At 38.1% G+C, this 27726-nt stretch overlaps 4 protein-coding genes, 1 long non-coding RNA gene and 2 pseudogenes across 13 annotated transcripts; 4 read left to right on the forward strand and 3 right to left on the reverse strand.

Annotated features, from left to right (window-relative positions):
- Nucleotides 1-552: 552 nt before the first annotated feature.
- On the forward strand, nt 553-3509 carry LOC111804108 (protein CHUP1, chloroplastic). The gene is made up of 7 exons (XM_023688802.2): nt 553-1326; nt 1419-2312; nt 2392-2523; nt 2611-2792; nt 2877-2988; nt 3157-3300; nt 3382-3509. The coding sequence occupies exons 1-7, from the start codon at nt 553-555 to the stop codon at nt 3460-3462; spliced, it is 2319 nt and encodes a 772-aa protein (XP_023544570.1). The 3' UTR covers nt 3463-3509.
- On the reverse strand, nt 1745-5349 carry LOC111804112 (uncharacterized). 3 transcript variants are annotated; one of them, XR_002816464.2, is made up of 4 exons: nt 5182-5349; nt 4795-5028; nt 3133-3707; nt 1745-3017 (listed from the first exon to the last, which is right to left on the reverse strand). It is a non-coding gene; the product is annotated as an uncharacterized LOC111804112 (long non-coding RNA). The 3 variants fall into 3 exon arrangements; XR_015422633.1 differs by having other exon boundaries at nt 3193-3707; nt 4795-5349; XR_015422632.1 differs by having other exon boundaries at nt 4795-5349.
- Nucleotides 5350-5409: 60 nt separating this feature from the next.
- On the forward strand, nt 5410-6373 carry LOC111804111 (protein LIGHT-DEPENDENT SHORT HYPOCOTYLS 4). Its single transcript, XM_023688807.2, has 2 exons — nt 5410-5555; nt 5653-6373. The coding sequence occupies exons 1-2, from the start codon at nt 5410-5412 to the stop codon at nt 6113-6115; spliced, it is 609 nt and encodes a 202-aa protein (XP_023544575.1). The 3' UTR covers nt 6116-6373.
- Nucleotides 6374-8287: 1914 nt separating this feature from the next.
- LOC111804117 (uncharacterized) lies at nt 8288-15995 on the forward strand. Of its 7 annotated transcripts, none has more exons than XM_087127855.1 (15): nt 8288-8436; nt 8668-8763; nt 9501-9726; nt 10113-10287; nt 10555-10638; nt 10928-11169; nt 11850-12069; nt 13195-13274; nt 13349-13433; nt 13658-13789; nt 13868-13981; nt 14118-14165; nt 14915-15128; nt 15220-15276; nt 15373-15995. In XM_087127855.1, the coding sequence occupies exons 3-15, from the start codon at nt 9545-9547 to the stop codon at nt 15513-15515; spliced, it is 1776 nt and encodes a 591-aa protein (XP_086983981.1). In that variant the 5' UTR covers nt 8288-8436; nt 8668-8763; nt 9501-9544; the 3' UTR covers nt 15516-15995. The 7 variants fall into 7 exon arrangements, with proteins under 7 accessions (XP_086983981.1, XP_086983980.1, XP_086983983.1 ...); XM_087127854.1 differs by having other exon boundaries at nt 8289-8436; nt 9504-9726; XM_087127857.1 differs by lacking the exon at nt 8288-8436 and having other exon boundaries at nt 8448-8763; nt 9504-9726; nt 15379-15995.
- Nucleotides 15996-18927: 2932 nt separating this feature from the next.
- Nucleotides 18928-23606, forward strand: LOC111804120 (alpha N-terminal protein methyltransferase 1). Its single transcript, XM_023688818.2, has 7 exons — nt 18928-19198; nt 19427-19485; nt 19899-20018; nt 20696-20797; nt 21998-22052; nt 22320-22417; nt 23257-23606. Exons 1-7 carry the CDS (start codon nt 18928-18930, stop codon nt 23377-23379), a joined length of 828 nt encoding a protein of 275 aa, XP_023544586.1. The 3' UTR covers nt 23380-23606.
- Nucleotides 23607-23618: 12 nt separating this feature from the next.
- Nucleotides 23619-25609, reverse strand: LOC111804115 (berberine bridge enzyme-like 8 pseudogene; annotated as a pseudogene).
- Nucleotides 25610-25743: 134 nt separating this feature from the next.
- LOC111804114 (berberine bridge enzyme-like 14 pseudogene) lies at nt 25744-27590 on the reverse strand (annotated as a pseudogene).
- Nucleotides 27591-27726: the final 136 nt, after the last annotated feature.

Consider the following 27726-nt stretch of genomic DNA (forward strand, 5'->3'; position numbering starts at 1 on the left):
GATCTGAAAAATCCATACCTGTAAGGAAGTGAAGATGATGATTTGGAAGTCAAAAGTAGGGTACTTGGAAGTGGACCCCACATTTACCTTATCCTACAACTTTCAATTTTAATTTTTACCCCTCATTCTAACCTACATACGCACAAACCAAAAGAGACGCAATACGACCGTTGCCTTTCCGCCCTCTCTCCATACATAGTAAGTCCTCAAAATTCAAATTTCAAAATTTCAAAATACTAAAACCCCATAAAGCCAAAACCTCCCCCACCTTTCTCCTCCCCTGCTATGTTCCTCGGACTTGGAGCTTCCCATTACTCACACACACTTCTCTTCTTCTCCACTTCACTGTCCGAACCTTCTTTTCAAACAAAACAAAACAAAACAAAACAAGCCCCGCTCCTTCTTCCACATTTCATGTTCGTTTTTTCGACAATGCAGCTGACGAACTTGTCGTGAACTCTTGCTTTTGTTGGCTGTTTCTCCACAGGGAGGGATCACTCTCTGTGTGTGCTTTTTTTTTTTTTTGTTCAAGCTTCATATATATAATATAGAATGAAGGAGGATAACCCATCTGAAAGCAGAGGGGGGAAACCATCTAGGTTTGCTGATCAGAATCACAATCCCAATCCCAATCCCAAGTCTCTAAATCACAATGCCAAAGGAACTACTGGGAATGCTTCCAAATTCAGGGCTGCTTCTTCCTGGGGTTCTAACATTGTCAAAGGTTTCTCCACCGACAAGAGAACTAAAACCACTCTCCAACCCAAGAAGCCACCTCCACTTGCTACTTCGGATTTCGCAAATCACAAGGACAAGCTCCCTCCTTCCCAGTCTCGCATCAAGCGTTCGCTCATTGGGGATTCACCCTGCTCTCCAAATCCTGCTCAAGTTCATCCACACTCTTATCAGACCCACCGCAGACAGTCTTCTCGGGACTTGTTCGTCGAGCTCGATCAACTCAGAACTTTGCTCAACGAATCTAAGCACAGGGAATTCGAACTTCAGAATGAACTTACAGAACTTAAGCGGAATACTAGAAATTATGAACTGGAAAGGGAACTCGAGGAAAAGAAAGCCGAATTAGACGCTCTTACTCAGAAACTGAATCTATTGGAAGAAGATAGAAGATCCCTGTCCCAGCAATTGGTAGCTTCATCCTCAATTTCTGAGAAGCAAGAAGAGTCCCAGACCGCACCTCTAAACATAGAAGTGGAAGTTGTTGAGTTGAGACGCTTGAACAAGGAACTCCAGCTTCAGAAGAGGAATCTCGCTTGCAGGCTTTCTTCTGTGGAATCCGAGCTGGCTTGTGTAGCAAAAAGTTCCGAGGTAACACTTGGTCATTTGTTAGGATCTTTGTGTTTCACTATATACCACTACCCAACATGCTTATGCTTGTGTGTTTGTTTTGTTACTACTAGAGTGAAGGTGTGGCAAAAATCAAAGCAGAGGCATCTTTGCTGAGACAAACAAATGAAGATTTGTGCAAGCAAGTGGAAGGTCTGCAGATGAGCAGATTAAACGAGGTTGAGGAGCTTGCATACCTTAGGTGGGTCAATTCCTGTTTAAGGAACGAGCTTCGCAATTCCTGCCCCTCCGCCAGTTCTAACAGCCCATCCAGCCCTCAGACAATTGACAGGACAAGTGAAGCTGTTGGTTCATTATCCAGCCAGAAGGAGCACATGGTGGATTGCAACAGTGCAAAGAGAATAAATCTAATTAAAAAGTTGAAGAAATGGCCTATTACTGATGAGGAATTGTCTAATTTAGATTGCTCAGATAACATTCCTGTAGAGAAAAATTGGGTTGATACAGAGGAAGGAAGAAGCCCCAGAAGAAGACACTCCATTAGTGGAGCCAAGTGCTGGGGCGAAGAATTGGAGCCAAACAAGAGGAGGCAATCTGATGGGTTTATATGTGCAAAAGAGATGGATAAAGAAGCAGATCCTCTTTCCTCTCAGACTAACAGGAGTTTTGCCTCCTTAGATGTGGAGAAACGAGCCTTGCGTGTACCCAATCCCCCTCCGAGGCCTTCTTGCTCAATTTCTAATGAACCCAAAGATGAAAACACAGCTCAAGTCCCACCACCTCTGCCACCTCCTCCTCCGCCCCCTCCTCTTCCAAAGTTCGCTGTGAGGAGCGCCACGGGGATGGTGCAACGAGCTCCACAAGTTGTTGAATTCTACCATTCACTTATGAAAAGAGATTCAAGAAGAGATTCATCCCATGGAGCCATATGCAATGTTCCAGATGTTTCAAATGTCCGGAGCAGCATGATTGGAGAGATTGAGAATCGATCATCTCATTTGCTTGCCGTAAGTTCTCACTCATATAATTCATCTTCCATTCTTCTCATTTGGTGCTTGCCGTAAATAACGTTTCATACTTGTGCAGATAAAGGCAGATATTGAGACCCAGGGAGAGTTTGTAAATTCACTGATAAGAGAGGTCAACAATGCGGTTTACTTGAACATTGAAGATGTTGTGGCATTCGTGAAGTGGCTTGATGATGAACTTTGCTTTCTGGTATTCTCTCTTAACTTTGGTACACTTGATTTAAACAAAACATTATAGGAAGAATTTGAAAGAATGCATGCTGTAATATTGTGGAAGGTGGACGAAAGGGCAGTTCTGAAGCACTTCGATTGGCCAGAGAGAAAGGCGGACACATTGCGAGAAGCAGCCTTTGGGTACAGAGATCTAAAGAAATTGGAATGTGAAATCTCAGGCTACAAAGATGATCCCAGATTGCCTTGTGACATTGCTCTGAAAAAAATGGTTTCTTTATCAGAAAAGTAAGGACCTAAAGCTTCCCATATCTGAATTTGGTTGTTTTCCTTGACCTCAATTATGCTAAACAACGTGTTAATGCCAATCAGAATGGAACGTAGTATTTACAATCTTCTCCGGATGAGAGAATCATTGATGAGGCATTGCAAAGAATTCCAAATTCCCACAGATTGGATGCTCGACAACGGGATCATAAGCAAGGTAAAACTTCATGAAATATCTTCATAAGTCTGTAAGAAAAGAAGAAGATGTCATGTTATTGGTAGATCATTTATTAATAACAACCATAGTCTATTTGAACGATGGGTTCAAGAACACAGAAGTTGGATAATTCTTAAAAACAACCAAAATTGAACTCTTATGTTGTAGATAAAGTTGGGTTCGGTGAAGTTGGCAAAGATGTACATGAAGAGAGTGGCTATGGAACTTCAGTCAAAGGCTTCATCAGAGAAAGATCCCGCAATGGATTACATGCTTCTTCAAGGAGTAAGATTTGCGTTCAGAATTCATCAGGTAGCGATTAATTAATCATTTTTGTTCAGGAAAACAAAAAGAGATTGTTGCTGATTGTGTTTTGCCTTTTCCCGGCCACAGTTTGCAGGAGGGTTGGATGCTGATACAATGCATGCATTTGAGGATCTTCGAAACTTGGCCAACCTTCTGAACAAAAAGTGAAAGTTACAGGACAAATGGAAATCAATTAGCTTTGGTTTACTAACTCGGTAAGCAGCTAGAGCTAGCATGCTGGCAAAATACATTCATCAGGTCAAGTGCCATGGGTGCTGCTGGCCTTTTTTTTTTTTCTCTTAATGGGAAAGCTTTGCTCTAAACCCAATCAGGTCTTAAAGCGAACTACATTTTTGTCCTCTGCCATCCTTCCTCCTCCTCTCTTAATGACAAGCTCCTCCGAAGCAGGCAAACTGTCAGAAGGAGGAAGATAGTTTTATTACATAGTTATGTAAATCGAATGTTAAATTGGGATCAAATTCTCTTATTGAATGGAATGTTTTCTCAGGTTAGCCTTGATTTCTGAGTTTGTAAGTAAGATTGGCATGTTTGGAAGAATAATAAACAGGTTTCTAGTTTCTATTAAAGGAATGTTTCCAAAGGATGATTTGAAATCACAAAATCAAGATAGATGATCTTCACACCTTCAAGTGTTCTAAAAATAAAGTCACTCATTCAGGAAACAAATTAAAATAACCTCTAAACAAGTATAGAAGACACATCTTTTCTTGAAAAGATGAACACTGTCTAACCCGAAAGATCATAAAACGAAGCAAATTTTGAAAAAAAAGAAAGAAAATTGAGCGATCCAATAAATGAGGAGAGGGGGGGGGGGGGGGGGGGTGGATTTGGATGATTGATGAAATCTAAAGCAGTGAGGAAAAGGGGAATGTGAAAGGACTGGAAGATTTGACATACGGAAAAGACCTAACATTGCCTGTATTTACCCCATCTTGGGCGCCAAACTACGGAAGAGGCAGACAAAAACCAGCCATTCTGCCATAAACAATTAAGAAAAAGAGAGAGAGAAGTCTGCACTCCACCACCCTTTTCTGTTTCTTTCTAGTTCTACGCCCATCCCCCCACCTCCTTACAACCAACATTTTTTTGAACAAGCTCATATTGGATTGGGTGCACATGATTTGGTCATTTCTGAGGCTGTTGCCGACGAAAAGACCAATATCTGGTGTACTATATAGTACCCCCCCCTGAGTGTCAACATAATAAATATGTGCGACTACATTGCATGTGTTCCAAGTTCTTACTCAATTCATCTTCATCCTTTCCCTTTACAGACACCAATTGTTCTTCAAGGACTATGATTACTACTACTTCTTCCACGCATCACAGAATGAGAATATCACATGCATTATCATTCGTTCACGTTGATTGAAACAAAAATTAGGGCGTGGGAAATGAAAATTAGAGGGGAAATTGTGTTGGTTGATTTGGAAACACGAAATGAACAGAAAAGTGAGTTAGAAATTGAAGTGATTTGACCTGTTATTGGGGATTTTACGCGAAATTTTGGAGCCATTCCCATCGCATCCATCTATCACGGAAAGCTTAGTAGTCACATCCACTACCACATCCCCACGGCACCCCAAATTTTGGTTTCCTTCTTCAATCTCACCGCCGAAACAATGGTGCTTTAATTGATAATTTCTCCATCTCCAACGCCTCTTTCCCGTCTGCTTCTTCTGCTTGCCTTTTCTGGAATTCCTCTTACAATATCTCATCAATGAAATAACAATAACAAAATAGAAAGATTTAGATTAATTTTTTATAATTTAGAGATCTATTTTTACGGAAAAGAAAGAAAGAAAGAAAAAAAGGAAACGGAAATGACGTTTCGAAGCGATATTCAAAGTGTCATCGCTTGCTTACTTGACGTGGCTGTGTTTCCATAGGCCCTTCCTGTCCCCTACTCTCTCTCTCTCTCTCTCTCTCTCTCTCTCTCTCTCTCTCCTCTCCAACTTCCCTCCCTTATTTGTTCTTTATATATTCTTCACCTCCTCCACTTCCTAACTTAATTACTTCTTCTCAAATATGGCTGCCCTTAACCGCTCTCCGCGTCTTCACAGTTATTATTGACTCGCTACTCAGAGATCGATCATGTTGGCTATGGAATCCGCCTCCGCCGTCAACAGTTATACCTCCGCCTCTACTACCACCACCTCCACCTCCGACAACCACCACCACCTCCACTATCCTCTCTTGGAGCCTGCACCACCATCCCCACCGCCACCTGCACTCAGCAGGTACTTCGATTAAACAATCTTCTTATTTTTCTCATTATGTTCTGGTATTTCAACTCGAAGCATGAAAATGTTCCAGTTGTAACCGTACGTGACGCAGGTACGAGTCACAGAAGCGACGTGACTGGAACACGTTCGGGCAGTACCTAAAGAACCACCGCCCTCCACTCACACTATCCCGCTGCAGCGGCGCTCATATTCTCGAGTTCCTCCGCTACCTGGACCAGTTCGGTAAGACCAAAGTCCACACCTCCTGCTGCCCCTTCTTCGGACACCCACAACCTCCTGCCCCCTGCCCATGCCCCCTCCGCCAGGCCTGGGGCAGCCTCGATGCTCTCATCGGCCGCCTCCGCGCCGCCTTCGAGGAGAACGGCGGCCACCCCGAGACCAACCCCTTCGGCACCCGAGCCGTCAGGCTCTATTTAAGGGAAGTGAGAGACTCGCAGGCCAAGGCCAGAGGGATTGCTTACGAGAAGAAGAAGCGTAAGAAATCCGCCATGGCTCCACTGAAGAAGCACCAACGACATGCCCCCGACGAACCCACGGATCACTCCGCTTCCTAACTTCCAATCAACGGCTTAATCAATCTATTAATCACTTAATTTTCTGTAAGCCCTCGTAATTATAGTCAGTATTTTGTTTAATTACCCCTTCCCAACCTCTGTTTATATATTCAGACGATTTTTTTTTTTTTTTTAATGGATTTTAATATTTCGTGATAACTAAATCGAAAATAAAATTAAAATATTTATTAATATTGGTTCCCATCCCATTATTATAGATTGACAAATAAAATTCCACTTAGAGCAAGTTTCTCCCAAGTTATGTGTGTCACTTAAATTCTAGACATTTCTTCCTTACATCCACACGTATTAATTCAATTTCAACCCATATGTTATATTATATTATACTTCTTAATTATAACTTTTTTTTTTTTTATCCTATAGTTTGCGGTGGAGTATCTTCATATATTGCATTATTTTCTTCGTTTTAATTATTGCTTAATAGTGCTATATTTCCATCATTGCCCTCTCCTCTTATATTTAAATCTTATATCTCAATATATCAACTTTATATTAAAAACAATATATTAAAATTAGATGGATAAATGGCATTTGTTGTGAGGCTAAAAAAATTGGGGATTTGATTTGCACACAATCATTGCCTTACAGGAAAATAGACATTAATTGTCCAACCCCTTTATTATGCATTAAAATAAGTGCTCATCATATTCATGTCTCTTCTTACATTTATCAACTTCTTCATCATTATTCTATCTATTTAATTATTATTTTTCTTTTTTTAATATATAAAAACTTTACTTATTTAAACATGTCTCATCCAAGTATATTCTCGTAGAATCTTGTAGTAATAAATTTAGAATTATGATCGTATTTTATTTAATTTATCAATTTATTTTAAAAAATGTTAATTTGAGTAATTAAGGGATGATAAAATATAAAATTTGTTTAGATAAATGATTGTGAGGAATATTATTATATTTTTTAAAAAAACATGTAGTTAGTAGAAGAGACGGAGGTAGAGTGTAGTTGGTCAGATATGGTCCATTGGACAAAATAGAAGACCAGCTGGTCCTCCATTTAAGAAGCAAATCCAGGTGGGTTTCGAGATTTTATTTTTTTAATAATTACTGTCCATGCCTTATGTCCTCACCTTTTTATATTTATATATATATATATATATAAAAAAACACGTGGACCTCGATTTTACACTTTTTAATTAATAATTCAATTCTCCATTCGACATTTAATGATCGTATTTTTGTTTGATGTGATCACATTATTTTGTCCTCACTCATGTACTTTCCAGAAATAATTTCAAGATGAGTCTAGATAGAAGTATTATTTTAAGATTTAAATTGTAAACGGTTATAAAAACTAAATATCATCGTCTTCCTTATTTGGGCCGGGTTCCTTGCCTGATGAAGCCCAATTATTAGGACAGATGGCCCAACTATAATTTGATTGACAACTTTGTAAATTACTGTAATACTTAATCATCTCGTGTTCTCCATCAATAAATAACAATACTCTATTACCGCCTATTAAAAAAAAAAAAAAAAAAAATGGAATTTGACTTGATTATTTCAATTTTGCATAGCTTTACTGACGTCACCATGCAAGTTTTTATTGGTTGAGAGACGATTTAAGTTTAATTAATTAATAGTAATGTTAAGGTTTTAATTAAAAACACGACTTTAATGAGCACGGCAAATTGGATCCATTCTCAGTTTGATCCTTTCAAATACATATATCCCATACAATTTTTTTAATCTCTAAATAAAGAAAATAAAATTTCTTTAAACTTTTCAATTTTATTTTTAAATATAATTGATCGTTTATTTACTGACTTGAAATATATTATAAATATTTCAAATACATATTAAACACAAATTCAAACAGTTATTTACGTTAGAAGTCCATAAAACAAATAAACCCTATTTTTTGTTTTTATTTAATTTTCAAAACTTATCAATTTGGTTATATGGAAAAGTACATTTATAGTTTAATTTAGAAAAAAAAAAAAAAAAAAAAAAAGGAAAAGAAAAGAAAACAATGGGCTGGGTCGGGCGAATCGCGGAGTCAGTGGGTCGAAAATGGAAGGCGGTTTGAAAAAGAGAAAGGGGAGACGGAAAACCGAGTCTAATCAACCGAACACGTGGGCGGTGGAGATTGGTAGACCCAATCATCTGCTGGCTGAGCCGGAGCCGACGTGGTCGCACGTAGCCGGCCACAATCTTTTGGTAAGGGGACACGTGTTGGTACGCTTTGATTATATCGTCAACGCTATTCAACTCCGTCGCGCCGGAAGCGGTTTCCGAAAGTGGACTTCAGCGGACAGCAGCTCCCTTGTCAACGTCACTGTGAGTTCCACCAAGTAGAGATTATTTTATCCGCAAATTCCATCGAGTTTGCTCCTAATCAATCGTGCCGCCCAATTGTTTGTAATTGCACAATTCACTCAACACTCATCAATTTGCTTTATCCGCACCTGAATTGACTACTCAATTTGTTATTCCCATTCCATTTCTTTTGGATTTTCTTTTTTTCTAATCTCCGTGGAGCAAGTGGATCACCTACTGCAACGAATACAGGCTTCAAAAGCACTTCTCGCACAGACAAACAGAGAGAGAAGAGACACCCAGGGTTAAGGCTCCGATCATCAACAGTGCTCCGTCTTCTTCCCCGAGGTTATTTTGTTTCCCTATTTTTGATTTGGGGACGCGATGGGGTGTACATAATTTTTGTTTTCTTTTTTGGATGATTCTTTATAGATTACGAGCAGTTATTGATTTAACGTATGGGCCTTCATCGGTATTGTTATGATTATTGCTCTTTTAATTCTGAAGAAACATAATTGATTGTGTTCTTCTTGTTGCTGCTAGTTGTTTCCCTGTTGCGCTTGGACGTTTTTATGTAATATGTATTTGCCGAAGCAGTATATGGTTAATCATGGCAGCTTGTGATCAAGACTCGAGAGAATTTGAATTTGAGGGATCTAGTTTTATAAGAAAATTTCATGAACATGCATCATAGAGCTATCTGGTTTGTAAGGATATAAGTTTTGGGAACGAGTAGGATTATCAGCGTCAAGAAATTTATACACTTAATCCGCATCCCTGCAATCCTTTGCGCGGAACTTTTTTTTATAGGTTGGCGAGTGCGGGAAGAATAATTTGGTGAACCTAAGTAAATTACCAGAATATAGTGATCATTTGGTGTTCTTGCACCTTCTACTGTTATAGGGATGGCTTCAGAATTCTCAATCTATTTCATATCATGAGACATTTGTATTCTTTTGTATTACACAGTTTCATCATTGGCAGATTTTTCTCTCTTTTTGCTATTTTATCCTTGTTCTTCATCAATATGAAATGATCCAATTATATCATGAAACAATAACCATTATTGTATTTCTTTATATAAGCAGGTGGAAAATAATAATGCCTGATCGTGACTGAAAGAGTTATTATGGATTCAGCAAGGAGTTGGTTTCAGAAGTTCCAATATAAAGAAAAGAAGGAGAGTGCAAGTGAGAATGAGGTTCAAGATGTACCTTCAAGTGCGACAAAACAGAAAGTGGAGGTTGCCAAGCAATATATCGAAAACCATTACAAATCTCAAATGAAGTCATTGCAAGATAGGAAGGAGAGGTATTTTTTTGTGTATACTTTTTTATGTTCAAATAGTCTGGTTACACTTGTTGGCTCTCCATGGGATCAAGCATAATACTTGGAATAAAATCTGTGAGGGGTCGTAGAATTCATATTTATGAATATATGCACTTTTATTGAAGTGATTATAATGTTTTTATCCTTTCATTGGATTATTTGGTTCCTTTCATACCAGATATAATATTGAAGTGATCTTACTCTTAATTTTGAACGAGTAGGAAATCATTAGAATAGGCAGTTGGTCGGTTCTAATATTACTAACGTATTTAACCCTGAAATTGAAGTAACGTTTATTCATTTATTTTTATTTTTTATGTTAATAGACATGTATAGCTATATTTTAACTGTACTCTTGCATTCGACAGACGTTGGGTGTTGGAGAGGAGGCTTGCTGATGCTGATGCTTCTGAGGAAGACCAAATAAACGTTCTTAAATATTTAGAACAGAAGGAGACCGAGTACATGCGTCTTCGTAGACATAAAATGGGTGTTGATGACTTTGAACTTTTGACAATTATAGGAAGGGGGGCATTTGGGGAGGTATGTTTCTAACAACTTTGCCATGTTACTATATGAACTTTTAAATCCCAACCAGTGTTTATTTCGCGTTCACTTTACACTTGTTTGTTTGTTGTCTAATTTTTTTTTTTTTTTTTATATCTCGGTTCAATGATAATAGTACAAAAACATACATGTAGACTATTGAAAGTACGTATCTTTGCAAGGATATAGATACACGGGATCTTCTTATGATCATTTTTTTGAGGAGGTTCTTATAATAGTTATTCTTTCTATATCGTTTTGCAGGTTAGACTTTGTAGAGAAAAAGCCACAGGTCACGTGTATGCAATGAAGAAGCTTAAGAAGTCTGAGATGCTTCGCAGGGGACAGGTATTTCTGAAACCTTGGCCCTAAATTTTTTGATGATGGATTGACATCATTTCAAATATTTTAGTTGATGGTTATTCTTCCTAGAGATCACTAGTACAGAGCTTTTTGTAGCATCAACTTTAGTCATGTGATCATATGCTAAATGGTTAGAGAAAGTAGGGTTTGTTTCGGTTATTATTTTTCAGATCCTTTTGGAAAGAAAATAAAGTTAAAGGAATAGGAAGATGAAAATAATTCTCCTTTGGTTCTGCAGATATTTGACTCTTGTATTTTATTTTGTTTGTTGTAGGTGGAACATGTCAAAGCTGAAAGAAATCTTCTAGCAGAGGTTGACAGTGCCTACATTGTGAAGTTATACTGCTCCTTTCAGGATGAGGATTTTTTGTATCTTATAATGCAATATCTTCCTGGAGGTGATATGATGACTCTGTTAATGCGCAAGGACATTTTGACGGAGGATGAGGCTAGATTTTATGTTGGGGAAACAGTCCTTGCTATAGAGTCCATTCACAAGCATAATTACATTCACAGGTTTTATATCTTCTTCTTCTTCTTCTTCTTCTTTCAATAATCTTCCATAGCTTGCTCTTGTCATGGTTTTTGCTCAATCTTTATTTGATTCATAAAATAAACAATTGTCTTAACTAGCTTTCGTTGATGGCTAGTGATTGGTTTCACTTCCTTCTTGCATTTTTGTTCAGGAAGTGTTTGGAAAAAACATTTTGTGGTTTTACTATTTGTTAATCATGTTTGAATATGAATTTTCTTATAATAAAAAGATTAAGCGTTCCTTTCTTGGAAAAGCTGGCCAAGCAGCCACTGTTTCTACGACGCCTTTCTAGCAAAAGAGACTATTTGTGGTACATATTGGAAGATATGCGGTTGCATGAATTGGGCCACAGTCGCAACTGTCCATTTCTAGGATGTTGTATTTTTTATTTTTCATTTTTTCCCCTCACATTTTAAGATATGATTATCACATAGAATAGTTTAAATTCAAATTTCTGGTATCATTTTATCAGCACAAAAACCATGTTCTTCCCCTAGATTGTTTTCTTAAAATTCCCTGTTGGTTCATATTTACGCTTCTTATCTGCATCTCTTTTTTCTCATGAGTGTTTTTTTTAATTTTGTATTTCAGAATTTTTAGAAACTGTTACATTGAGTGCCATTTACAAATTTAAGTAATGTGAATTTTCTCTGCTTTTTAGAGACATCAAGCCTGATAATTTACTGCTTGATCGTTATGGGCACATTAAACTCTCAGATTTTGGGTTGTGTAAACCCTTGGAGTCTAGCAGTTTCCCTAATCTCACCGAGCAAGAAAATATAGTGGGGAACAATGTCAGATCTCCTGATAGTCAAAATAGTGTGTCGAAACGAACACAACAAGAGCAATTGTTACATTGGCAAAAGAACAGACGAACGTTGGTTTGTGCTCTCTCTCTCTCTCTCTCTCTCCCTCATAGTTCCATTTCCTTATATGTTGGGAAGTTGAATGTTTGATTTCTAATTCTATGTTATAAAATAAAATTTTGTTGGATGAAGGAAGATTCAAGAAACAATGCTTGACAAGATTTACCATTATTTTATCCTTGTGAAGCGTAATTGGGGGTTGACTATTTGTTCATGGCCAGAATTCTTATTCACAAACTGTGTGACATCTGAATTACATTTCTGGTTATTGCAGATTTTTGTGTCATTCCCTTTGAATATGACAGAATTTTCCTTGATATATATATATATATATATATATATATATATATATATATATATTTTATTACAGACATGAAGATGTTCAAAGTTGTTTGTTACAGTGCTTCAACGTCTTATAAATAGAATGGCAAAGACAAACACAATCAAAATTTATTGATCATGAGTTGATTTATTTTTCTTCCTGAACAGCAACTATATTTTCTTCTTTGCTCTTCTTTCGTTTTTTTTTTCTTGGTTAGATAAAGATTAAGTAACAGACCGATATATGGTGCATGGAAATTTAATATATATAATTCAACCATCTGGTGAGAATTCTAAATTGCCTGTTGAAATTTTTGTCCCTGACATTGCATTTTTTAGTTCCAACTCAAATTCAGGGCCCTACTTCCATCTTTATTTATTTTTAATTTAATTATCAGACATTCTTTCTTTGATCATTCAGATATTTTGGCGTCATAGCTTTCCATTTAGTCGTAAATCTAGAGATGAAATTCCAACTCTTGTTCAAATTATTTTAATTGATATTTACTTCTTTTTAGGTGGGGGCAATCTTACCCCAAGATCCTGTACCCTTAGTTGGCTATGGACGTATGATTGTTGAAAAATATAAGTAACAGCTTTAGCTTCCTGTCAACTTTCTCGTTAATTTTAATAGAAGAAAAGATATAACCCTTTTCTTTTTAATTTAAATCAATGTGTCCATTTCACATCCTTATGTATATACAGGTGTACATATTTTGTCGAACTTCTCTTTCTCCCTTCATATGTATGTGTTTATCTGTACATAAGTTTCCTAGTGATTTTATTATAATTTTCATTCTAATTATGTGTTGGTTTTAGGCTTATTCTGCTGTTGGAACGCCGGACTATATTGCACCAGAAGTGTTATTGAGGAAAGGATATGGAATTGAGTGCGACTGGTATGCTTGTTTCTTGTGTCTAACATCATTTCAATATGGTTCTTGATCAAATTGTAATAAGAAGTTTCTTTTAGGTGGTCCCTTGGTGCAATTATGTACGAAATGCTTGTGGGATTTCCACCTTTCTATTCTGATGATCCAATGTCTACTTGTAGAAAGGTATGAGCAATCAACACTTTGTGAACATAGGCAGTAGGCATATAGACCTCTCCTTAGCTCTCTTGATTAGGTAATGAAAATGGTTAAAATACATGTTTAAAATTCTATGGCATAATATTAGATCTTCAAGGTTACATATTTTGGCCTATGAAACGAATGATGGTACTGCTAACTTCTGATCTTAAGTATGATCATCAAACAAATGGTAAATGTATGTTGTGCAGATCATTAACTGGAGAACTCATTTGAGATTCCCAAAAGAAGCAAAACTTTCCTTTGAGGCCAAAGATCTTATTTGCAAACTTTTATGCAATGTTGAGCAAAGAATTGGAACCAAAGGAGCTATAGAAATTAAGGTTGGCATATAAGTTCCTTTATCCTTTTCAATTCATTTATTAAATTGATTATATGGCTCAACGAATGCTCCTTGTTAGGCGCATCCATGGTTTAAAGGGATACAATGGGATAAATTATATCAAATGGAAGCTGTTATCATCCCAGAGATCCATGATGAGTTAGACACTCGAAATTTTGAGAAGTATGAAGAGGTAAATATTATCATTTTCCGTATAGTGGCCAGTTATTGGTTACTTTGCTATCTGAATGAGGATGGCATTAATTTGTTACGGTAGTAAAAGAATTGATATCAAAACAGCTGTTATAGTGAATTTTTGTGTTATGCAGCTGGGTGTGCCAGGTCAAACTCCATCAAAGTCGGGTCCTTTGAGAAAGGCAAGTCTGTTTTTGTTTTTTCTTTGTTCTGGGAAGCCTTTAAATCTTCCATTCAGCTAATCACATAAGTGATCCGGTATGTTTGCTGACAGTTGTTCTTTCAATGTGTTGGAAAGTGAGAAAATCTTAAGATATTTAACCTCTTTAGTTGGCATGTCTCAAGTTTTTTTTTTTTTTTCTTTTTTTTTCCTTTTTTTTTTTTCCTTTTTTTTTTTTTTTCCGACCATCACTTGTTTTAAAAGATGATCGGAATTTATCTGATGAGGATTACCAGCATGGAAATGTGTTTCCATTGACATGTTAATACTTCCACAGATATCTTTGTGAATCAAAAAGTTTCAATATTACTATTATTATTATTATTATTTGAAATGTCATAGGATTGATGGAACGTCAAAAAAACACTTCTGCTAAGATTGGTAGAATGTTTTTAAGGACATCTTTGTAAAACGTTATATACAAAACTGTTACAAACAAGTAAAAACATGTCCAAACAACCATTAATTTTAAATGCCATATGATTGGTTAACCTGACAAGTGCTTGCAGTGGTACAGAATCTCAAAATTTTCAATGCAAGGACACAGATTTTCATGCTAAATTTTGTTGGTTTTCATTTTAATGCTTGCTCTAGAATATTTATATTGTTTATTCTTGAACTGTGGCTATGTGCATCTTACCGTCCCTGTTCCTTCTCCTATTATTATTATTTTTTTTTCTGTACCGACTGACACAAGCTTTTGTTGTTCAGCAGAAGCTTTCACCCAAGGATGTAAACTTTGTTGGCTATACGTACAAGAATTTTGAAATTGTCAACGAACACCACTTGTCTGGCATTAGTATGTATCTACTTATTTTCATTCAATCTAACAACTCAGTTCGAAATGAACATGGGGCAGTCCCAGTTAGTAGTATATCAATACGGTTAATATTCAAGTCCAAGTTTCGTTCTAGCATTATGATATGTATGGTTCTGTTAGTATGTTTTACATGAACCGTATTCCACCAGTTTCTTAAATTCCACGAACTTATAGTTGCTTCAATCTCTACTTGCAGCTGAGACGAGGAAAAAGCTTAACAAGACCAAGAGACCATCTGTTACAACTCTATTCGGTACACATTCACAAATTTTTTGATTCACATTGTTCGGTTCCATAACATATTCTTACCTTCTGGCCTCTCTGTTTGACTCTCTCCCCCCTTTCTTAGCCACAGCAGATTCTTCAGAGCAGCCTGTTCAAAGAAGTTTTCCTAATCATTTGCCAACCCATCTCGAAGTCTCGGAAAGCCCCGATCCATCACCTCGTTCAACTGGATCACTGCAACAACAGCAGAAGCGATGGGGAAAATGAAAGGTCAAGTCACAACTTGCCTCTTAGCTTAGCTCAAAGGGGAGGTGGTCTATGTTTTATACTACAGGAGGAAGGGGATCGGAAAAGTGTGATATTGTATAAAATGTTGTAGATTCTGTAATCTTTATTGACAATGATAGATTCCCACCCGGCTAGTTAGCCTTCTTGTGAGTTAGAAGTTTACAGAAAGTTAGGATTTTTTTCCCAACCCCTACGGCGGAAAAAGGTTTCCAAATGTTATTAGATGGCCATGAGTCTTCTGCTACTCACAGCCAGAATCCAGCAGAATTTAAGTTGATTCAGCTCAGGAAATCTGCATTTTCCTCCATCACTGATGTGTTTGAGAGGAGTGATTCAGTCATTTCTAAGTTGTGGTATTGGAATGAAGTATAGTATGTTGCTGAATTATAGCATCAAAACTTCAATGTGGTTATAGTGTATAAGGATTTAAGGACTAATTCAAATTCCAATTTCATTTCATGTATATTTTTAAAACATGGCATCACTTGTTTTTGACCAAGCTGTCATCTTCTCATATTCAAGTTTCTTAGCGGTGGCTCTGCCAACAACCTGCGCGGTTGGAAACCAATCGTTGAACGATCCCTGCGCGGTTGGAAACCAATCGTTGAACGATCAAAGTGGAATTTGGAAACAATCAATGAAATCATAGGATCAAATTTGTTTACTTTTAATTACTTCCTAACTACAACATTAAATTGGAACCGACGACAATAGTTGGTACTATGATCTTTTTTTGATGTCCAAGAATTGATAATGTCTTAAAGTTGAGTCAAAAGTTGCATCTTTTGACATGTGATAGAGGAGATAAAAAAGAAAAAGTGAGTACAAGAAATAAGAGTATGAGATTTGATGTACTCTTTTAAAAGAAAGGATAAGTAGGGTTTTACAATTTTGCAAAGACCTGTATTTATGGTTTCAATAAATGGACGACAAATGTTTAAGAAAAATTAAGAAACGAGCGAAAGTCGAAAGTAAATAAAACACTCACTCGTTTGCATTAATCCCTATACGAAGAAAAAAGCAAAAGAACAAAATATATATATAGCTTTTCCTTCCATGGTTTTCCCTCAAGGTTTTAAAACGCGCTTAGTCGAGAGAGATTTCCACACTCTTATAAGAAATATTTCGTTCTCCTTCTCAGCTAAGGTAGGATCTCACATATAGTCTTTTGTGCATCCCCAACAGAGTCAACCCAATGCCTTGTATAACTTGACACCAAAGTGTGGGTAGCAAGACAATTTTGATACTGAAGAAGATGAGAGGAAGAGAAGAAGATAGGTTAACATATAATCCCATCCGTTCCATATTAAATTAATGTCATATATTTTCCAATGAAAAATAATTGTATGGAAGATCATACACACTCACATCCTAATTAAAGCAGTTGCACAGAATGAAGAAGATATATATTTATTTTATTATATGGTTTTAGTTTAATGGAATGGGCCCCTACTTTCCACTTAAATTATTATATTTAATGTGTAGAAGTAGTAGCCCATGTAAGGACAAAATTCCTCCTCACTATTTTAATCATCAATGCAAACAAGGTGTGTTTAAACAAGGTGTGTCAGCGAGTCTCTGTGAAAGCCAAATGTGGGGTTTAAAGGCAGTTTTGTGGGAGGGTTTTGATTTGATGCTTCCTTGAATGACCAAATTTCATGATCCCCAACCCTTTTGATTTTGGATGGAGAATTAGGAAGGCGATTTGAGTGATATTGTGAGAGGAGGAGGAGGAGGAAGAAGAAGTTGTAGTTGTAGTTGTTATGGATGCAAATCACAAGATGTTGATCACCAACCCTTTTGTTCATCACAACAATCTTGGAAATTTTAAAGCAAAAAAGTAAAATGGGAGGGACCCCATATGCCCTAATTCATAATGGTGGAAAATGAGGTTGGGGGAGTTTAGGGTTTCCGTACACTGCATTGCATTATTGGTGGAGAAAGAGATCAGCACATAGGCCCAACCTTATGTCGATGAATTTGGGCTTTCCGTACACTGCATTGCATTATTGGTTGGTGGAGAAAGAGATCACCATAATTGATTTGGGCTTTCCGTACACTGCATTGCATTATTGGTTGGTGGAGAAAGAGATCACCATAATTGATTTGGGCTTTCCGTACACTGCATTGCATTATTGGTTGGTGGAGAAAGAGATCACCATAATTGATTTGGGCTTTCCGTACACTGCATTGCATTATTGGTTGGTGGAGAAAGAGATCACCATAATTGATTTGGGCTTTCCGTACACTGCATTGCATTATTGGTTGGTGGAGAAAGAGATCACCATAATTGATTTGGGCTTTCCGTACACTGCATTGCATTATTGGTTGGTGGAGAAAGAGATCACCATAATTGATTTGGGCTTTCCGTACACTGCATTGCATTATTGGTTGGTGGAGAAAGAGATCACCATAATTGATTTGGGCTTTCCGTACACTGCATTGCATTATTGGTTGGTGGAGAAAGAGATCACCATAATTGATTTGGGCTTTCCGTACACTGCATTGCATTATTGGTTGGTGGAGAAAGAGATCACCATAATTGATTTGGGCTTTCCGTACACTGCATTGCATTATTGGTTGGTGGAGAAAGAGATCACCATAATTGATTTGGGCTTTCCGTACACTGCATTGCATTATTGGTTGGTGGAGAAAGAGATCACCATAATTGATTTGGGCTTTCCGTACACTGCATTGCATTATTGGTTGGTGGAGAAAGAGATCACCATAATTGATTTGGGCTTTCCGTACACTGCATTGCATTATTGGTTGGTGGAGAAAGAGATCACCATAATTGATTTGGGCTTTCCGTACACTGCATTGCATTATTGGTTGGTGGAGAAAGAGATCACCATAATTGATTTGGGCTTTCCGTACACTGCATTGCATTATTGGTTGGTGGAGAAAGAGATCACCATAATTGATTTGGGCTTTCCGTACACTGCATTGCATTATTGGTTGGTGGAGAAAGAGATCACCATAATTGATTTGGGCTTTCCGTACACTGCATTGCATTATTGGTTGGTGGAGAAAGAGATCACCATAATTGATTTGGGCTTTCCGTACACTGCATTGCATTATTGGTTGGTGGAGAAAGAGATCACCATAATTGATTTGGGCTTTCCGTACACTGCATTGCATTATTGGTTGGTGGAGAAAGAGATCACCATAATTGATTTGGGCCTGTCAGCAACACAAAAGCCCATTCCCCGCATCTTTTTACACTAAAGGACTCCTCACTTTCCACACTCGGGACACTCGGTTCTATTTCTATTTCTATCCTTCATTTGCAAACCAAAGCAAGGCGAACAAAATCAGAGCACTGGAACACCAGGCGCGCCAACGCTTTCGGCATCGAAGCAGGATCAAGGACTACCCCTAGCCCTACCGAATGGAGGGCAGCGGTGCTGATACAGACGGCAACGAGTTCAAGAATGCCAAGGAGATGTGGATGGAGCAGGTCGGAGATACCACTAAGCGCACCCAGTGGTATCGTGAAGGCGTAGGGTATTGGCAAGGTGTAGAGGCATCGGTCAATGGGGTTTTGGGTGGCTATGGTCATGTTAGCGACGGCGATATCTTCGGCAGTGAAGTCTTTCTCAAATCAATTTTGGCCGAACGTTTCCCTCTTGCTGGAAAAGACCGCCCTCTTCTCGCTCTTGGTATGTCTGTTTATATCCACTTCTTAATTTTTTTGAATTCCAGATTTTTGTTTATGACCTGCTTTCAGTACATGCTCTACTTCTTTTCTTACAATTTAGTCTTCTTTTACTTTTATTCCTACTCGAGTTTGTTTAGTTTGTGCATATGATGAGTTGCACTACTTTCTCGTTCATGCTCTATATCTGAGCACGTAGTTTTACTAATGCCGGAGCTGCCTGCTATTGCAGATTGTGGTTCTGGCATTGGGAGAGTCACGAAGAATCTTCTTATCAGATATTTTAATGAGGTAAGATAATACAAGTTACTTTATTGTTGCTGCCATATTACTTTCTTGCTTTTTATCTGTCTATCTTGGGATTTTTGGAGTAAAATTTATGAAATGGTGCTTGCTTTGGCTTTTGGATTGTGCAATCTGATCAGACAGTTCGAATGATTCGTACATCTCTCAGGATACCATTATCGAGGTTCAGCTATTTGTTTCATTTCCTTGACTTCAATAAATGGTTTTCTGGTGATTGGTGTTTCATGTTATGCTTTGATATAGATTTTCATGATTCTGAAATCAATGCGTTGCCTTCAATTTGAAAAAAAATACTATAACATGTACTTTTCTTACTCGTAATTTCTTTGGTCTACTAGTATACGAACTTACCCCTACAAAAAAGTCTATTTATTTATTTATCCTTTTTTGAGCCTTAGGTTGATCTTCTTGAACCTGTATCACATTTCCTAGAGGCTGCCCGTGAAAGCTTGGCTCCTGAAAATAATGGGGCCTCTGATCTGCACAAAGCCACTAACTTCTTTTGCGTGCCGCTACAGGTAGTATGTAATGTAGTGATATCCAACAAATGCAAAATTAGCAAATTTGTTATATTCTGTGGTTTTGTATGCTGAAGCTCTTCTCTTTGCTGCTTTAGGTGGTACTTGGTAATCTATGTACCTTTTTGGATGTGAAAGGAATTCTGCTTTTTGTATAAAGAGCCTATTCTTAAACTTTTTCCTCCAACTCACACCATCCTCTAGTATGCGATTGAAAAGGAAAGAGTTATAAGAAACTGGAAAACAATTGCAAACATGGGTATAGCTAGATGGCTTAGACAGTACTTCTGTCTCTTGAGGTCGGAGATTTAATCCTCACGCCCTGTATTTCTTGAAATTAAATAAATAATAAATAAGTAAAAAAACTGGAAAACAACTTTTAATATGTCTAGATGTCACAGAATACAGGTACAACGTCCAGTAGGTAAGACATTGTATTGAGGAGTTTTATGTGATAAGCTGCTATAGTATCGTAGTAGATGCTACTGCGCCATTGGATCTTCTCCATTTTCCTGTCTGTTTATATTTGATCTCCAGCGGTAAACTTTGAATGCCAAATGCCTATCTGTCTGAATTAACTTTGACATTCATGTATTTGGCTGGATGTTTCTTGATTTTGTAACTGGCTCAACCCGTTGTCGCTCTTTTAAAACATCTAGATTTTACTCTACTGTTAGGAATTCACGCCAGATGCAGGAAGATATGATGTTATTTGGGTTCAGTGGTGTATTGGACATCTCACTGATGAGGACTTTATCTCGTTCTTTAAAAGAGCCAAGGTAAGTTGTTCTCTTTTTCTTGAATCAAGCTCTGAAGAATTTTGTTAGTTGAGTTATTTACCATTTCTTGGGGCCTTTTGGCTGTAAAGTGGTCTAGCTGTCAGTAACCCTTCAGATATTTAGATCTTGTAATTTTTTTCTGACATTAGCTCTTACCTTTTTTTTTTTTTTTGCCACCTTTATTTGTTGTGTGGTTCTTCTAATGTGGATGCTATATTTTGAATTAGTTACTAAAATGTCAATATAATGTTCACATTAGAGACTAAGATGTGAAAATGTCAATAGACATACCGGTGACAAAATTTACTGTTAATGGAAGCTTGAAGGCTCTATTCGGATTCAAACTTACAATTCTGTAATCAAGGCTAAATACTCATCTAAACTCCGTCTGTGTCTTGTCTAACATGGTACTAATATATATACATATATAGTTTAAGAAAGATCCCAAATAACTTTATGCATGAAAATTTCAATATTTCATTTAATATCAAAGGGAAATATCTTTTTGATCATTTATACTGAACATAGAAATTCTTAATATTGTATCGGTAATCAACAAGGGAAGTCGTTTCTCACAAGAAAGTGGGAAACACAAGGATAGACAAGATATATCCACCTAGGTTAAGGTTTGTTTACAAAAAGGACTTTGAGTTGGCGTTGACGAGAAAATCATCATTATTGCAAAAGGAAAAAAAGGTGCAAACTGGCATTTGTAGTTTTCAAACCTCCTCTGGATCTCTTGCCTTTTGTTCAAGTATACTTTTTCCTTTTGTTCAAACTTCCCAAGAATTGCTTTGAACTGATTTCCTGAAAAGAAAAACTTAGACACCTCGTAACACAAAAAGATGAAATGATCATTATATTGTTGGTCTTGGCTTGAAAATCATTCTAAGTGAGTCTTATGGTGCTTCTTGTAAATGATAAGGTCGTTTCTGAACATTAATTATTGTGCTTCTATTTTTTTCTTACTGTTTCAGTTTTCCTTTCACATCGATAGTCGTTCATGTTTCTGATAGCATATCTTACAATTAATCAATTTCTCATGTCTCCGAAACACCTTGCAATCAATCAAAAGTTTCATGTTTCTGATTACTCTTATTAAAAAAAATTTGATAGCTGGATTTAACTCTTAAGAATTAAGAATGCTATGAATGCTGTCATCAGGTAGACTTATGACCTATTTTGGCTCTTTACTTTCAGTTGGGCCTAAAAGCTGGCGGAATTTTCATTCTGAAGGAAAATATTGCAAGATCTGGTACCTGCCATTTTCAGTTCTTTTTGTTATGAATATTATGCTGTCTAGTTACAAAGATATATTATCTCAATTTCAATACCTTATATCTGCATTCAATGAAAATGATTTTCATTGTTCTATTTTCAATGAAGTTTCTGTTTCTTTCCAGAAAAAGAAAAACCTTTGTATTTAAAGAGCATGTCTGCCTCATCGACCTTTCCAGTGGGACCATTCTAGCTGAAAATTAAAATGAATATATCAAAACTCAAGTATTGTATCTTGTTGCAGGATTCATATTAGATAAAGAAGATCGAAGCATCACAAGATCTGATCCATACTATAAAGATCTATTCAATCAGTGCGGACTCTATCCGTTTAAATCAAGGGTAAAGTGACTATGCATTTGGTTTAGTCTATTCAATGCAACTTTTATTTATTTATTTTTTTTCCATCTGTTCCATCATCAAACCAGATTGCAAAATGATTTTCTCGGTTGTTATTTTATTTTAATCGATTTTTGTTTCATAAATACGTCTGTGGAAGTCACTTCAAATATCAAGACATGATAAATGAGACTCATCTGGTTATGTTCATAAGGGCTCTTAGATTTCTATCCTTCCAGTCAGGATGCCTTCTGATCTCAAAATATTGGGATTGAGTTATTAGTTCTATGAAGTTGTAAACTAGTGCTATCAACATTCCTGCTTTGCCTCACTATACTTGGTTTATTCACTACCCTAAAGAAATGAACAAAAGCGGTTGTTTGCTAAGAATTGGAGAGGGTAGCCACTTTTCAACTAGCATGCAGTTGATAGGTAGTGCACCTTTTATGGTTCACGTTCACATTGCTATTTACCACGATTGACAGGTCTTAGTAGCTTACCTTGCAACTTGCTCGCAAATTCATACTGGATTCCGGAACTTATTCCATAAAGGAATTTAATTTGCATTTATTTGATGAAAAAAATCAAATGAAATGTGAACTAGTTAGCCAATTCAATAGCAGTGTGAAGAGAAGCTTACCTTGCTTATAAAGGATTGGGTTACTTAGATTGAATATGAATAAACTTGTAACCAGCACGTCCCAACTCAATCCATTAACACTCCTTATAACTGGGTATAATTCTATTACATGTGCACTCACTTACCTTGCAAACTTGAACCCTGTGTTATTCCTCCTCTCAAATACCGAGTTTCTTCTACTTTATTGTGCTCATGATTTTAGGACCAAAAGGGATTTCCCGAGGAATTATTTCCTGTGAAGATGTATGCATTAACTACGGAGGTGCCCAGGAGGATTTCTCGTACCAGAAGGGAACAAATCAATAGACCTGGAGTTATCAAGTGAGGATCTTGATCCCATTTCTATCCTTTCTGAATGAGTCAGTTGCTGTGATTTGGCTAGCAATGATACATTTGTGTTCGGTTACTTTTGAACCTTTTTTGTTTGTACAGATTTCATGTTTTAGATATCTTCAAGTGATAAGTATGACCTCTCTTAGTCTTTGTTAACTGTCTGTTATTGATTGTTGAATACTCTCGTTTGAAAGATATGAACAAAAGAAAATTCCAAAACCCAAGCTAGTTTTAGAGAATGGTTTCTTGGACCAACTTTGTATTCCTATTTTTCCATTTCAAGAATTGTTTCAAAAGATATTTGCCCGATCTGCAGTGAACTAAATCCCTGTTATTTATACAAACTTACAAAATCTAGTTACCACATAGCTAAGGCAACTAATGGGATAATTAAGCTTAATTGCTCAAATCCCTGAGATAATATAGGAACGAACCCCAGCGGAAAGGAAAAGGGACGTTTTTGCATTTTAGTGTAGTAGAAGATGGATCACTCAGCCAAGCAGTGATATTCACACATCAAAGGCTCTCAGCTCTGCCATTAGAATCAAAGGCTCTCAGCTCTGCCATTAGAATCAAAGGCTGCTGCAACAGATGGAATGCTCTGTTCATATCTGAAGAAGTTGCCCGGATCCACCATGGTCTTCACCTCCACCAATCTGTCAAAGTTTCCCTTGAAATACTTTCTTCCTCAACACCTTGCCTCCCAATAGCTTGCGTTGCCATTTCCATTCACCCCCAAAACCACGTCTCTGTAGTTCAAATAAGCACTTCTAGACGATCTTGAAACATATAGGGTGTAAAGCTCTCTGATCAGCTCCACGTTCTTGTCTGCAGCCTCCTCGCCTTCTTCTTTCCATGTCACTGAGTACTGTATTTTGTATTTGTTCCCTGCTATGTGTGGAAATGGGGTTTCCCTCTCTGCAATTTCACTCATTTTCCCACCGTATGGGTTGAAGGTCAGCGCTGGTCTTTTCAGTTCCATCATTTTCCTCATCATTCCTTCCAGATCTGCCTTGGAGATTGGCTCTTGAACGTAGTCTGATTTCTTCTACAAGAACTTTTCAGAGTTGGGTTGCCTTTCGGGCAAGACATTGAGGAGTCCCAATGGGGTAGTTGGACCAGAACAGAACAGACTCGATCCAGCTCGTTTCTATACAATCCTCGGCCTTCACACCCAACTCAGGAAGTGTTTCAGACATTAAGGAAAACAGCTTCTGTGCACTTCCTAGGAACAAGGAAATGAATTTGGCTTTTGCTGTCTTTTGGGTTTTTTTATTTGCAGAAAGAATCACCACATTTGTGAACAGATTTTCATCAATTTTGTCAGCAACTTCCTGCCATTTGTACAACATATCTACAGCACCTTCCTCCATGGTTTTCTCCATTCTAAAAACGGAGACAGTTTCAGGTAAAGGAACAAGCTTAAACTTCCATGAAACTATGACACCAAAACTAGCTCCACCTCCTCCTCAAATTGCCCAAAACAGATCTTCCCCCATTGATTCCCTATCTAAAACCCTACCATTAGCATCAACATCAAAACATCAACTACATTGTCCACAGAAACCCCAAATTTCCTCATCAAATTACCGTACTCAGCGCCGCTGAGATGGCCTCCAACTCCAACCGTGGGGCAAAACCCCAGCTGGGAATCCATGGATCTTGCTCTTCTCTGCAATTTTGAAGTATAATTCGCCAAGGGTTGCTCCCGAGTCCACCCACGCACTCTCATCCTCAATGTTGACAGCTACAGATCGAAGATTGAACATATCGAGGATCACAAAAGGGGAATCGGAGACATAAGAGAGGCCGTCGTAATCATGGCCACCACTTCGGATTCTGAGTTCTAGGGCGTAGATTCTGCATCAGAGAATGGAGGCTTGAATGTGGGAGATATGGGTCGGGGCGACGATGAACAAGGGCTTAGGGGTAGTTGGGGAGGCGAACCTTAGATTCCTGATGTAAGAGTTCAAGACAGGGGAGTAAGATGGGTTGTCGGGGAAGAAGGTAGCTTCGGAGATTGGGGAAGCTGATGGCGAAGAATGGTCGGAAAGGCAGCTGAGAAGGGTGTGATGAGAAGCCGCCGCAATTGAAGGGAGAATGAGGAGAAGGGTTGTAAGGATTGGGATTAATAATGAAGTTGGAATCACCATGGGCGACCGAGGATGAGCTAAGATTGACATGGCGTGTGTAGGAAGACGATGAAAAAAAGGCATTCTCATTGACCATTGGTGGTTGGTTCTTCCTATTACCTCCAAGGTTGAGTAAAACAGTTAATACCTCTGTTCTTGAAGGTTAAGTTGTACGGCTAATCAAGTTATTTTTGTACGTAATTGTAAAAAAGTAGACAAGTATATGAAGAAAGTAATTAGAAGGCTTTTGATTTCAATGATAACCAATGTGAGTATAATAACCATTCATTCAAAGCGACGGCTACAATCACTTATTATTTTTCAGATATTATATCAAAACATATCATAGTCGACATGCTTCATCTTCGTTGGTTGAGGAGAGATCAACGGGTGGGGATACTCTGTTCATTCCTGAAGAAATTCTGTGGATCAACCTTGGTCTTCACGTCCACCAATCTTTCAAAATTCTGTTTGAAATACCTCTCCCCATAAACCTTTCCTTCTCCCACGTTCCAATGCGTGCTACTTCCCACGTCAATGTCTCTGTAATTCAGAAACGCTTCTCTCGGATTCTTGGTCACGTAAGGAGTCATTGCTTCGTACAATTTGTTAATCATGTTTAAGCGTTCATTCGCTTCTTTTTCCCCTTCTTCCTTCCAGGTGGTGGAGTGCTGGATTTTGAATTTCACGCCAGCTCTGTGTGGAAATGGCGTCTCCGTCTCTGAAATCTGGCCCATTTTGCCTCCGTATGGGTTGCACACAATACCCACTCGTTCTGTTTCCATCACCGCCTTCCATATCGCGTCCAACCCCGACTCTGTAATGGGTTCCCTCACGTAGTCCGATTTCCGCTTCAGAAAAGTATTGGGTCGGACTGCTCTGTCCAACAGAGCTTCTGAGGTTGACCCTTTTGGGAAATTTGCCCAAAACAGAACCGATTGAATCCAACTCATTTCAGTGCAATCCTCCTTGTGCAATTTCAAACTGGGTATGTGCTGATTGATAATCTCCATGAGCGTGTTTGCTGGCCCTAGAAACAGCGCCACCAATGAAACTTTCCCTGTTTTCAGCCCATCTTTCCCCTTGGCGGAGTTTAGCATCAGTCTTATGTACAGATTCTCATCCAGCTTATCTGTGACTCCCTGCCACTGCAAGAAGATGTCCGTTGCTTCTTCTTCAATCAGCCTCTCAACTTCAAAGACCGTCACCGTTTCTGGGACTTTAACTAATTTTATCTTCCATGAGAGAATGACTCCAAAGCTCCCTCCTCCTCCTCCTCTAATGGCCCAGAACAAATCTTCCCCCATTTGTTGTTTGTTTAGGATCTCCCCTTCAACATTCACAATCTCTGCATCCAAAACGTTGTCGACGGAGAGCCCAAATTTCCTCATCAAATTCCCATACCCACCACCTGAAATGTGTCCACCAGCACCCAGCGTTGGGCAGACCCCTCCAGGGAAGGCATGGACGTTGCTCTTGCTAGCAATGGCGTGGTAAAGCTCCCCCATGGTGGCCCCTGCTTCCACCGTGGCAGTTTCACTGGCAATATCGACAGTGATGGCTCGAAGGTTGAAGAGGTCGAGGATGACGAAGGGATGATGGGAGATATAAGAGAGGCCTTCATAATCATGGCCCCCACTGCGGATTCTGATCTCTAAGCCAGCCTGTTTGGCGCAGACGACGGTTGATTGGACGTGAGATTTGAGCTTTGCTGCGACAATGACTAGCGGTTTAGGGGTTTCGGGGGTGAGAAATCTGCTGTTTCTAATGTAAGAATTGAGGGCTGGTAAGAAGGTAGAGTTGTCGGGGGTGAAAATGGCGTCAGAAATGGGGGACTGATGCTGTCCGTGTGTGGTTAGACATTGGAGAAAGGTGTCGTCGTGATCAGAAGCAGAGGACATCCATGGAGAAAGAAGCAAGATGAGAGAGAGGAATGCGAGGAGGGAGGAAGAAGAGGAAGATGAAGGCGCCATTTGTGTAATGGTTTGAGGATGTTGGGGAGATTCGGTGTTGTTATTACATAGGAGAATATGAGGATGGAAAGACCGTGAATTCTGTCGTCGTTTCCGATTTTTGGCCATTTCTAGTTTTCTTCTTTTGTACGCATTTCTTCAATTGCCATTTCCACGTTGGGTGCAACCATTGGTAATAAAATAAACACATGATTTCATTTGTTTAATTAGGAAATATATATATATTTTTTTTTG

The sequence above is a fragment of the Cucurbita pepo genome, chromosome 10 (genome assembly GCF_057944985.1).
Source record: "Cucurbita pepo subsp. pepo isolate OVF chromosome 10, ASM5794498v1, whole genome shotgun sequence".
Taxonomy (NCBI): Eukaryota; Viridiplantae; Streptophyta; class Magnoliopsida; order Cucurbitales; family Cucurbitaceae; genus Cucurbita; species Cucurbita pepo.

What these genes read in the sequence shown, in the direction of transcription:
- LOC111804117 (XM_087127855.1), top strand. Translation starts at nt 9,545, where the DNA reads ATGGATTCAGCAAGGAGTTGGTTTCAGAAGTTCCAATATAAAGAAAAG. An exon ending in AGTCGGGTCCTTTGAGAAAG is followed by an intron (nt 14,166 to 14,914) that starts GCAAGTCTGTTT and finishes TTTGTTGTTCAG; the next exon opens with CAGAAGCTTTCACCCAAGGA. An exon ending in TCGTTCTAGCATTATGATAT is followed by an intron (nt 15,129 to 15,219) that starts GTATGGTTCTGT and finishes CTCTACTTGCAG; the next exon opens with CTGAGACGAGGAAAAAGCTT.
- LOC111804111 (XM_023688807.2), top strand. Translation starts at nt 5,410, where the DNA reads ATGTTGGCTATGGAATCCGCCTCCGCCGTCAACAGTTATACCTCCGCC. An exon ending in CCGCCACCTGCACTCAGCAG is followed by an intron (nt 5,556 to 5,652) that starts GTACTTCGATTA and finishes TACGTGACGCAG; the next exon opens with GTACGAGTCACAGAAGCGAC.
- LOC111804108 (XM_023688802.2), top strand. Translation starts at nt 553, where the DNA reads ATGAAGGAGGATAACCCATCTGAAAGCAGAGGGGGGAAACCATCTAGG. An exon ending in GATCATCTCATTTGCTTGCC is followed by an intron (nt 2,313 to 2,391) that starts GTAAGTTCTCAC and finishes ATACTTGTGCAG; the next exon opens with ATAAAGGCAGATATTGAGAC. An exon ending in ACAACGGGATCATAAGCAAG is followed by an intron (nt 2,989 to 3,156) that starts GTAAAACTTCAT and finishes CTTATGTTGTAG; the next exon opens with ATAAAGTTGGGTTCGGTGAA.
- LOC111804120 (XM_023688818.2), top strand. Translation starts at nt 18,928, where the DNA reads ATGGAGGGCAGCGGTGCTGATACAGACGGCAACGAGTTCAAGAATGCC. An exon ending in TTATCAGATATTTTAATGAG is followed by an intron (nt 19,486 to 19,898) that starts GTAAGATAATAC and finishes TTTGAGCCTTAG; the next exon opens with GTTGATCTTCTTGAACCTGT. An exon ending in CGTTCTTTAAAAGAGCCAAG is followed by an intron (nt 20,798 to 21,997) that starts GTAAGTTGTTCT and finishes CTTTACTTTCAG; the next exon opens with TTGGGCCTAAAAGCTGGCGG.